Raw genomic sequence first — 12,062 nt, forward strand, 5'->3', positions numbered from 1 at the left:
GGTTTTGCTTCATAAAATATGAGTAAGCTAATCAATTGATCTTAGGCAGTATAGATGACATAGTATTTGTTTATAATTTATGTGTTAATTGGTTTAAGATAGAAAGCTAATAACTAAAATAGGTTACTTTTCAAATTCATTCAAGCTGGCTCCTAAGTATATATTTGTTAGCATCACCTTTTAAAAATTTTTTTTTAATTTTACTATTTATTTATTGGCTGCGTTGGGTCTTCATTGCTGTGCACGGGCTTTCTGTAGTTGGGGAGAGCGGGGGCTACTCTTCATTTCAGTGCGCAGGCTTCTTATTGTGGTGGCTTCTCTTGTTGTGGAGCACAGGCTCTAGGTGCGTGGGCTTCAGTAGTTGTGCCATGTGGGCTCAATAGTTGTGGTACATGGGCGTAGTTGCACCACACCATGTGGGATCTTCCCGGACCAGGGATCGAACCCATGTCCCCTGTGTTGGCAGTTGGATTCTTAACCACTGTGTCACCAGGGAAGCCCCAGCACCACCTTTTAAAAGCTAGCATCTAACTCCAATTGTTTGGAAACTAGGCTTTTCTAAGGATAGACTTTATTTTTATTTATTTTTTTATTTTTTATTTTTTTTATTATTTTTTTGGGGGGGGTACACCAGGTTCAATCATCTGTTTTTATATACATATCCCCGTATTCCCTCCCTTCCTTGACTCCCCGCCCCTCGAGTCCCCCCCACCCTCCCCGCCCCAGTCCTCTAAGGCATCTTCCATCCTCAAGTTGGACTCCCTTTGTTATACAACAACTTCCCACTGACTATTTTACAGTTGGTAGTATATATATGTCTGTGCTACTCTCTCGCTTCGTCTCAGTTTCCCCTTCACCCCCCGCCCCCTCCCACACCTCGAGTTCTCCAGTCCATTCTCTGTATCTGCATCCTTGTTCTTGTCACTGAGTTCACCAGTACCATTTTTAGATTCCGTGTATGTGAGTTAGCATACAATATTTGTCCTTCTCTTTCTGACTTACTTCACTTTGTATGACAGATTGTAGTTCTATCCACCTCATTACATATAGCTCCATCTCATCCCTTTTTATAGCTGAGTAATATTCCATTGTGTATATATGCCACATCTTCTGTATCCATTCATTTGTTGATGGGCATTTCGGTTGCTTCCATGTCCTGGCTATTGTAAAGAGTGCTGCAATAAACATGATGGTACAAGTTTCTTTTGGGATTATGGTTTTCTTTGGGTATATGCCCAGGAGTGGGATTACTGGATCATATGGTAGTTCTATTTGTAGTTTTTTAAGGAACCTCCAAATTGTTTTCCATAGTGGCTGTACCAACTTACATTCCCACCAACAGTGCAGGAGAGTTCCCTTTTCTCCACACCCTCTCCAACATTTGTGGTTTCCAGATTTTGTGATGATGGCCATTCTGATTGGTGTGAGGTGATACCTCATTGTGGCTTTGACTTGCATTTCAAGCTTTTGCACAGTAAAAGAAACCATAAACAAGACTAAAAGGCAACCCTCAGAATGGGAAAAAATAGTTGCCTATGAAACAACGGACAAAGGATTAACCTCCAAAATATACAAGCAGCTCATGAAGCTTAATACCAAAAAAGCAAATAACCCAATCCACAAATGGGCAGAAGACCTAAATAGACATTTCTCCAAAGAAGACATACAGATGGCCAACACACACATGAAAAGATGCTCAACATCACTAATCATCAGAGGATAGACTTTAAAACCCTTGTGTCAATGGAATAATCTTAAAATCAAAGCCCCACCCTGTCTGCTGTAACACACCAGAGTAAAACTGTGCTCTTAAATTCTGCTTTATATTTTTATGGGACTCTAATCAACTGGATATATCAACTGTGTTATGGGCTGTCTGATGACATTTTGAAGTAGAAAAAGTAAATTGCCTTTTTTATTGTACCCTTTGCCAGACATTTTCCTACTTTGACTCAAGGCAAACCATTCAGTTGAGATGATTCAGTTCATTTATTACTACAGAGCACATTGAGTAATATTTGTAATTCAGTCATAATTTGGAATACATCATAACTCTTCTCAGCCCTCTCAAAGATGGAAAAATGCAATTTATGGATGCTGAATTTGAAATTTATGATAGTAGAAATAGTAATAGACATCTTTCAGAAATCTATATTTTCACTGATATATATATTCCTTAAGCGTGTTCTGGTGTTGTATTTAACAGGCAAATCTTATTGAATAGATTCAGTGAACTATTTAATTCATGTATAAGCTTAATAATTTCATTGTCCATGTGACTGCTGGAAGGTAGGGTGCAAAACAGTACCTCAGCTGTAGGTCCTTTATATTTAGATTTTTAACATATATTTAAGATTTCACCAGCCCCCAATAAAATTGCTGAGAACTGAATCTCTAATGAGCTTCCCTCATAGACGACATTTCGCAAGTGTCATGACAGTTTTGTCAGAGGAATTAAGTGTGGCTCCATCAGGAGAGGAGGACTCTTGGAAGTACACCTAGACTCCTTTGAACTTTGCCCCATGAACCTTTCCCTTTGCCAGTTTTGCTTTTTATCCTTTTACTGTATGTAACAAGTCTTAGCCATGAGCACAACTATGTGCCGTAGGTCTTCCTAATGAATTATTAAGTCTGGAGATTATCTGGAGGACTCCCAGCACAATTTTCCTCTTGTAATTTGAGTTCATTGGCCTGGGATAAGTATATTGATATGATAATTATTATAAATACATTGTCAACATTAAGTTGGATGTTTACATAGTGTAAGAAAAAGAAAAAAGGAAGCTACATCTTTATTCCGGTGATACTGTAAACACTCTCTAACCTGCTCTTTTTCAGCTTTGAGTTCTGGATTGTAGCCATTGCAAGTACTCACGTGCATAGTCTGGTTATTTAAAGACAGATCTCAGTCTTCCTGGTTCTCTGTCTTGTTAGGTCTCGAAAGCCCTGATTTTGTGATCCAAGCACAAGCTATCTGTATTTTAAAATTAGTTTTATTAGGACACTGAGCTTACAGAGTGAATTAGTCTGTCTGGATTTATCATGCTAAGATGACGAAAACAAAACTTGGACTACTGAAATGTTGGGAACATAAGTATGTCTGTTTTTCCCCCTGTATCCTGCAGTGGTAGTTTATTTTTTCTTGAACAGCCAAGGCTAATTATTTATCAAATGTTAACCTTAAGATCAGTTTTTTTTTTAACCTAACTCTTTTTTATAATCTAGTTTTAGAAAATATGTATATATAATGAGAAACTAACTCTTTTAATTTTACTTTCCATTTGCTGCTACTAACTTTAAAATTTTAGATCTGATTTTCTTCCTGAATGTATTTCCCGAAATTTTGTTAAAAAACAAAACGCTCTAGAATTTGTTTCTTTCTAGATAGTTTACTGTCCCGTAAAATTGTGTGTCCAGTTGACCACTGAACAGAATGGTGTTTAGGTGTACCTACCCCTGTGTAGTTGAAATCCACATCTGCTATCTCTGCCTCAAAAACAAAGGAATTGATAAATGACTCACTCAGGGACAGGAAAGCTGCAACAGTTTGGATTAGAATCAGGACTCAAACTATAATTCTTTTGATCCCACATCCTGTGATCTCTAAAAGCTTGACCACAAACTTTTCTCCACACTTTGTTAATTTACAGATGTGTAAAATGAAAATACAGATATTATATTTATTGAAAAAAATCCACACATCAGTGGACCCACGCAGTTCAAACCTTTTTATTGTTCAAGGGTCAACTCAATCTCTTTTCTTTTCTGTCTCTACAGGCAACACATCTATTTTATGTTTTATTAATGATTTATATATTCATAAAATATAATAAAATAGATTATTTTGAAAGCACTACAAATTTCATTTATTTCTAGTTTAATCTTGTGGTGATTTTTTTTTTTTTTTAGGAGTTTTGTATTGTTTAGACATTGTTTCAAGTTAGGAGCATTTTAGAGGTCTAAATAGAATTTAGTATTTTTTGACCCATTTGAAATTTTAAATTAGATGCTCCATTTTCATTATTGTTTCTTTTCTGATTATCACAGGAAATTCTTTTTCTCTTATTTATACCAAGAATCTGTCTACTCGCAGAGTTACAGCCAAGTATGTTAAATGCAGTTTTATAACTCCTTTTGGTCAGGAAGAGGGTAGACTAAATATTGTGGTAATAAAATTTAGTAGGATGTTTAGTAACTCTGCCGTTAATCAACTATGTGATATTGGGCAGTACTTTCTTTTTAATTATTAAATTCACATCACCTCCTTTTCTGCTTTACATAGAATTGCAATATCATTGGCTTTTTTTCTTCTATTTTATCTTTGTAGATATTAGAACACAATTTCCACATTTGAATGTGTCTACTTGGAAAACATTTAATCCATGACATTTAAGTTAGAAATTGGTAGCAAATGTCCACCAGCCCAAGCTGGTGATATAAATGAGTCAGTAGGGTTGGTATGAGAATGTGGCGTGGTAGGACAGGGAGGAACCAGAAAGTACACGTTCCATCTTCAGAAATTCAAACTGAAAAATTTAAAGTACAGTTGTCCCACAGTATCTGCTGGGGATTGGTTCCAGGAGCCCCACCTTATACCAAAATCTACAGAGGCTCAAGTCCCTTATATAAAATGGTGTAGTACAATGAATACAATGGTCCCTCTGTAGCCAAGGATGCAAAATCTGAGAATACAGAGAGATGATATATTTATTGAAAAAAATATAAGCAGACCTGTGCAGTTCAGACCCATGTTGTTCAAGGGTCAACTGTCCTCTGCAAGATAAACAAAACAGTAGTGTGTGTCAGATCAGACCCGGGGCAGTCTGTGATCTCTGGCTTATGTATTCATATCTTCATACATCAACCCAAGAGATTTAGTGTTTAAACAGGTTTTATTCCTACTCTGAGGTCTTTTGGGCTAAAAATAACTTTTGATTTACCTTTTAGAAGTAAAATATACATTACCAATCAAATGGACAAATTAGAAAAGTGTGTCCTTCTCAAAACATTATTTAGGAAGGGTTATTGATATGCAAATTTATTCATGTCTTCTTTCTGAAATACTCATATAGCAAACTCGTTTAAAAAAGTATGGACATGCTTCCTTTCAATTTTGCAGTGAAACCAAAAGTGCTGTTAAAAAAAAAGTTTATTAATTAAAAAAAATCAAAAATATAGATATTAGAAATTCCTATACAAAATGGAGCAATGTTGATCTATTCATTTCTTTTTGTTAAACACAATTTTGTTTTATTTAAACCCTAAATGAATATGCATTAATAGAAACATTAGCAAATTCTACCTTCGTCATGGCTTGGACCTAGCAATCTAGAACCTTCTGACTCCCTTTCTTATCTACTGGATTGCTTGGATTTCTATTTTTTCATTTCTTTTTTTAATTTTGAATAAGTTTTCAAAACTCAAAGTAACTTATTTAAGGCAGTTAATTACCAGCAACACTCATCTTTCCCCAAAGTTTAGATTTACAATTCTGGAGTTGATTGTGATGACTTAATCTTCACTATGTCAGATTGCTCTTTAATATATGGAAGGTTAAAAAAAATACATAGATTTCAAATGGGTTAAGGAATTATGTACACTATTACTGCTTTGTCATTAAACTAAATGAGGTATTAAAGTCTTAAAACCATAGTTATAATGAGATAGAGAACTCAACCATAACTCCATGACTAAAAAAAATGCTAATTGATGATGCCCTCTTTTCAATTGTCCAAAATAGGCTTGTTTCGTGTGGTGTTTTTAATTGAATTATAACTGTTCTTTGTTTTCTTTCTGTTTTTATGGATATAGGACTCTTTAACTTGTAGAACTTTTTACTTTATTAAACATATATTTTCTAGTAATTAGGTCTCTTTCTTTTACCCTCACAAAATAAGTCTAGTAGGTGTAATGTTGCTTATCATATGGTTGATTTCAAAAGTTTTTTTTTTCTTTTACTTTTTATTCTGAACTATATCTGTTTGAAACTGTAGAATAAGGAAATATTTTAAGCAAACACTGAAGGCTGAAGGCAGTTTTCTACTGATAATGTAATTACATTTTTAAAAGGAGAGACTATGTAAATGTGGTTATATTACATGAAAAATCTTGATGAAAATTCAGAGATAAGTAACAGACTTTTTTTTTTGGTAACCTGTACTATGAAGTACTCACTGTGTGTTTGCTGAGGACAGCGCATCGAACAAGGCAGAGTTCCTGCACTTTGGACCAGACTGACACATTTTTTTCTTCGTCTTTTCTCAGATATTGAGTGATTTTACACCTAAAGAAATTTAACAAATTTTCCTTTTAGAATGAATTTCATCAAACAAATGAGGTAAATGTTAGTAGTTTTCTGGTGTTTATATATTTCTTTGAACATCATGATTCCTAAGATAGAGATTTTGATTTTAACTATTAGTCTTAGCAAAGGATGTGTAACAATTAAGGAAAACACTATATGCGTTATGCTTAAATATATGTTTGTCTAACATTTTAGCTGGGAAGTTTTAAGATTTCTTCTGTCAAACATAAGGTGGTGGTTGGAAGAATATGGCTTTGATGGATTTCGTTTTGATGGTGTTACATCCATGCTCTATCATCACCATGGAATAGGTAGGTAACCTGATAGGTTACAGATGTAGTGAATGATTTTATTTTATGTTTTAGTGGAAGATTACAACCAGGCTTGGGGTTCAGTTAAGTTGCTCCAATAACCATTATTGTTGGGTTGATTTTTATTAGTTCCATTGTGTATGTCTTTTCTCTAGTCACTTCTGATCCCTTTTTGGCAAGAGATTGGGTATAAATACATTTTATAAGTAAATAAAAGATGATGATTTTCTTTGAAATATATCTACTTAATAATATGCTATCCTTAATAGGTAACATTCTTTAAAAAAATTTTTTAAGAATACCGTTTATTATAGCACCCTCAGGCTGTGAACATGATGGCAGTTGTAATGAAAAATAATTAACAAAAGTAATAAATGAGAACATTTGTTAATGTATGGGTTCCTTTGCATATTAAACATTGAAGAAAATGTGTATCTTTTAAATACAGATGTGCTCAGTTAAAATTGAATTATAAATTAATTTGTAATTAAAAATGTAGATCAGAGATCTTCAGTTTAAAAGTTGTACAAAGAAATGGGATCACAGAATCCTAATCCTTCAATACATAACATGGTGAACAATTATTATTTTTTTAGTAACCAAATATTTACTGGCCAACAACCAATCCAAAAAAGGGACCTTAGAGTATAAATCAAAAAGTGGCTGCGAAGGAAAGATGCTACATTCAGAGTGTGGTGTTATCTGCTCTTAATCATCATGCTGCCCCCATGAAACATTCCTAGGGGAGAAGTGGAATATATAAAACATGACATCTAAAAATGGTACTGATGAACTCAGGGACAAGAACAAGGACGCAGATACAGAGAATGGACTGGAGAACTCGAGGTTTGGGGGGGAAGGGGGTGAAGGGGAAGCTGAGATGAAGCGAGAGAGTAGCACAGACATATATATACTACCAACTGTAAAATAGATAGTCAGTGGGAAGTTGTTGTATAACAAAGGGAGTCCAACTTGAGGATGGAAGATGCCTTAGAGGACTGGGGCGGGGAGGGTGGATGGGACTCGAGGAGGGGGGAGTCAAGGAAGGGAGGGAATATGGGGATATGTGTATAAAAACAGATGATTGAACTTGGTGTACCCCCCAAAAAATAATAAATAAATAAATAAAATAGAATTAAAAAAAAAAATGACAGGTTTCACTGATATCTTCCACTTTGGAGAGAAGCTAACTTAGGGGATGAAAAAGGCAAGCATGACAAAATTCAAGAAATACTCTCTGCTAGTTTAAAGCACCTACATGCCCCTGCAGAACCTTCCTCTGCTGAGGGCTAGGTGTTTTCCAAGGAATTGTGGAGTTGAGGAAATGACTGAAGTCTATGGATATGGGATACGCTTTTTATGGGTAGAGAGCCCAAGAAACGGTAAAGAAAAACATTCTGAATTACTTAGCATGTTTTCCCACTTTGAGATGAGGATAAAAACAAACACTGAAACTGCACAGCAAAAGAGTACATATTATACCAGAGAAAATTGAGATAACACAATTAACATCAAGGCACAGAGTGTTTAATTTATAAATTTCCGTGATAAAGGGAAATTCATCAGATGATATCTAGAAGAAAAAGCAATTTGCATGCAGGGATTTAAAAAAAAATTGCTGGGCTCGACCTACTCTGTCACCACAGCAATGTCTACAGAATTCTTAAGGAAAGAAAGTGTGACCTGAGAATTGGATAGTTGAATTGCCATTGAGGGAAAAATTTGGAAGAACTTGAAGAATAAAGCTTTCATAAATATCCTTCAGTGATGGAATCCAGCAAACTGAAAAAAAGGAGTTAAAATAAAGAACTTAGATATAGAAAATCAGGGGGGAAAAACGCAGGCGTTGAACACTAATTAGATTTAATTAAACATGAGTAAATGACTGAAGGAATAGAAAGTAAATTGTATAATACCAATAAGTGAAATATACTGTAAGCAATCAAAATCAGAAGGTGGGGCAAGAGGAGGTAGAAAGAAGTTGAGGGATTTTTAAACTGTTTTTGTCATTATGGGAAATCCATACTGCATACATTGTAGCCATATTTAAAATGATATGAACATTGTCTCAATTTTCTGATGATTTTCATGTTTGCTTTTCTTCAGAGGGACGGAATAGGAGCTAGCTAACACTAAGAGCTCTTAGTGTGACAAAAAAGATAGCTAAAAATCAAAATATATAAATCTCTGGTATCATTTTACTTTATTTTTCTGCTGTAAAATTCAGTTCAAATTAAATTAAAATTTTAAATTGGTGTTTTTGTTTGCTTTTGTAAAACAAAAATTGAATTGCAGGACTGTCTGAACTTTTGAGTGTAGATATGGAGTATTTTTTGTAAGTTAAGTCATATAGTTGCTGATAACATTATATGGAATGGAAGCTCATTACACTTTGTTATTATAGCAGAACTGGTATCAACCAACTCATCGGTAGGGGTATTTGTGCAGAGTTAAGACTTGCATGATCGCATAATGTATCCATATTGATTTTCTGTTCTCCAGGTCAGAGTTTTTCAGGTGATTACCATGAGTATTTTGGACTACATGTAGATGAAGAAGCTTTGACTTATATCATGTTGGCAAATCATTTGGTTCACACGCTGTATCCAGATTCTATAACAATAGCTGAGGTAAAGCTACAATGATCTCTACCCTCTGACCCTCCTTTAAGATAGAACATTTTGTCAGCATACAATATTTGAATAATCTCTATGTTGTCAGTAATTGCATAAGTGAAATTATACCCTGACTATAGTGCAGCTACACTGTATGGGTGACACATTATTCAGAATTCACTGTTTTCCTATTAGGATATAGTGTACCCTAATTACTTGTCATTTTTCCATTGTTAGAAAAGAAAATGCCAGTGGTTAGAAAGTAAAATATCCTAATCAGTGGACAGGTCCTTTTGCCATGAGACCTTCAGCACAGAAAAGGATTGAATATTAATATGCGTCTGTCTAATTTTCTTTTTTCTTTTCTGGTTTAATCATCAGAGATGGCATGGATCACTGCCTGCAAGCTTCTCTGAACCCTCTCTTGTTCTGATGCGATTACCTTTCTTGTTTATGTTATTGCTCTCGGATTGCCAAATGTTCACTAGTTATTCATGATTACTGAAGGTTCATGATTAACTGTCCCAAAGCTGCACGGTAATGATATAATTCGGTATATGCATAATTGACAATTCCCCTCTTGGTGATAAATTTGATAAATTAAGAAGTTTGTTAAATGCTTATGCTAATTTAGATTTAGTACCAAAATCCCTCTGGTTTTGTGAGTCCTCAAACTAGGAATTATTATTAAAATTGAATTCAGTGTGTTAAAACTGTTCTATACAAGGTGTAGTGGTTGGCATATAAAAATAGTAAGATTATCATTGAAAGAGTCAGAATTCAGGTGTATTTTCACAGTGTTGGCATTTAGTTCACTGGAATGAAATGCAGTAGTGACAGTCTCCTTCCTGTAGTATTTGTTATTTGTAGAGCCCTTTTTCTATATATCATTTCTCAATATTCCAAATCTCAAACTAGGTGATATGATTTCCTGGTTTATCTCTGGCTTGACAAGAGTTACTCTATTTGGGCCTTTTGTCTTCTAAATATCTTCTAGGGATAGAGCAATGGATCCTAAATTCCTGGAGTAAATTTTCATATAAAGTTTAAAAACCGCACAATTACAATGTCATTTTGATACCCTGTACTGTTTCACAATCTCTTCCTACCGATATTTGGTCATAACTTATAAGTCTTTCTAATACTTGTGCTAATACTTTCTGTGCTGAATATTTTTTAATTTCAGAGTATATTTTAAACTTTTTTTTTGTCTTTTATATATTTTAATTTTATCTGTCAAACATCAAAAAGGTTAATATTTGTCAATTATATTTATGGCAATTTGAAGCACAGATATTATGTAAGACAAATTACTACAAACAATTAATGACAGCACAAATCAAAAGTGGGTACTGAAGAAAAAGAAGCAATTAGTTAATACATGAAACTTAAAATTGTTACATTGATCTTTCCGTTCATTTCGAATAAAATAGTTTCATCATCTAGGGAGCTCTTGTCTGATTATCAGTGTTTCTACCAATGAAACTTTGAGACTTTAGCCTACTTGATATTACTTGGTTTTAGATTTTTTTAAAACAAGATGTGTCTTCAATTTATTCTGCTTAAATTGAAAACTACTTCAATTTCAATACATCACTTTTCTGTCTAGTGGGAGTCTCTTCAAAATGTGGCATTGATCCTCATGAACTTTTTTTTAAAGAAAGGAATGTGGTGTAACGAATAAGTAATGCAATGTCATATATTTCCTGTAGTAGAAATCTGAATTTATTTATAATGATAGTTATTAAAATTGAAATCTTTTTTTCTGGAATATATCTACCATTACACATGCTTATATTTGCTGTAATAATTAAAAATATTTTTTGACGACTGAAGCTTCCCCCCCTCTGGAGTAGTCATAAGTAATCTTTAGATATTAAAGAATTAAAACTATTTTAACTTCACTTGAAACATAAATGATCATTTTAATATCCTATGTCAGTGAGTACTAACTTCTTTATATTTAAAGTATATTTATTTTAGTGACTATTACATTTACTTATTTTTTTTCTTTTAAGGTTTTAAGAGAATAGTCATTAACTCCACTTTCAAAAGAGAGCTACAAATATCTCATACGCATTAATGGGGCAGCCTTCTAGGAGTCAGATTTAGGAGTTAAGACCAATTGGTGCCCAAATATTTTTCTTAGCAGATTCTATTTCCTATCAAGCTATTTTCTAAAACTACCAGTAGACCAAATATAGAATGTGGCTTACTGTTTTCTTGAGAAAAATTACCTTGATCTTTAATGCCATGTTATCACCAGTCTCATGAAAACTCTCCCGGGAAGGCATTGTGTCTGTAATTCCAGTGCCTAACACAGGTGCCTGATATTTAATACATATTCAGCCAATGTTTATAAGGAATTGAACTGAATACCTGTCATATCTGTGGAGATGTGACATATTTTGATAAATGTAACTTTTTAAAAAATGTTTTCTTATCTGTTAACCTTTCATCCTTTTTCACCTTTTTAATTCATCTTTTTTTCACTTTTATAAAACTATAAAGAAGTATATAGAAATAAGACATTATTGATGAATATTTTCTTATGGATGTATTCCACCATGTACTATATTTAATTGTACCTCTCTTCTCTTAGAAAACAATTAATACATTGTTTTGGAAGTCCAGAGAGGTTGTATGTTTCTTTTTTCCAGCTTTTCTGTGGGAAGAGTTTGAGAGAGCTCAGAGTATGTGATAGTCTTTCATAGAGAGTAAGGATAATGATCCAGTGGAGAATTGGGGCAATAACACACGTGGAAAAGCTTGTGACAAGCACAGGGAAGTGTAAATATTTCAAAGTGGATGATGTATTGAATATTTGAAATG

General features: G+C 33.9%; 1 protein-coding gene across 1 annotated transcript in view; it reads left to right on the forward strand.

The window, feature by feature from the left end:
• Nucleotides 1-12,062, forward strand: part of GBE1 (1,4-alpha-glucan branching enzyme 1) — a 266,610-nt gene that overhangs the window by 173,065 nt on the left and 81,483 nt on the right. The window contains exons 8-9 of the mRNA XM_057696322.1: nucleotides 6,500-6,615; nucleotides 9,118-9,245. Of these exons, the coding sequence (XP_057552305.1) occupies nucleotides 6,500-6,615; nucleotides 9,118-9,245 (244 nt within the window). The remainder of the gene's footprint in view (nucleotides 1-6,499; nucleotides 6,616-9,117; nucleotides 9,246-12,062) is intronic.

This window comes from Hippopotamus amphibius, chromosome 10 (genome assembly GCF_030028045.1).
Source record: "Hippopotamus amphibius kiboko isolate mHipAmp2 chromosome 10, mHipAmp2.hap2, whole genome shotgun sequence".
Taxonomy (NCBI): domain Eukaryota; kingdom Metazoa; phylum Chordata; class Mammalia; order Artiodactyla; family Hippopotamidae; genus Hippopotamus; species Hippopotamus amphibius.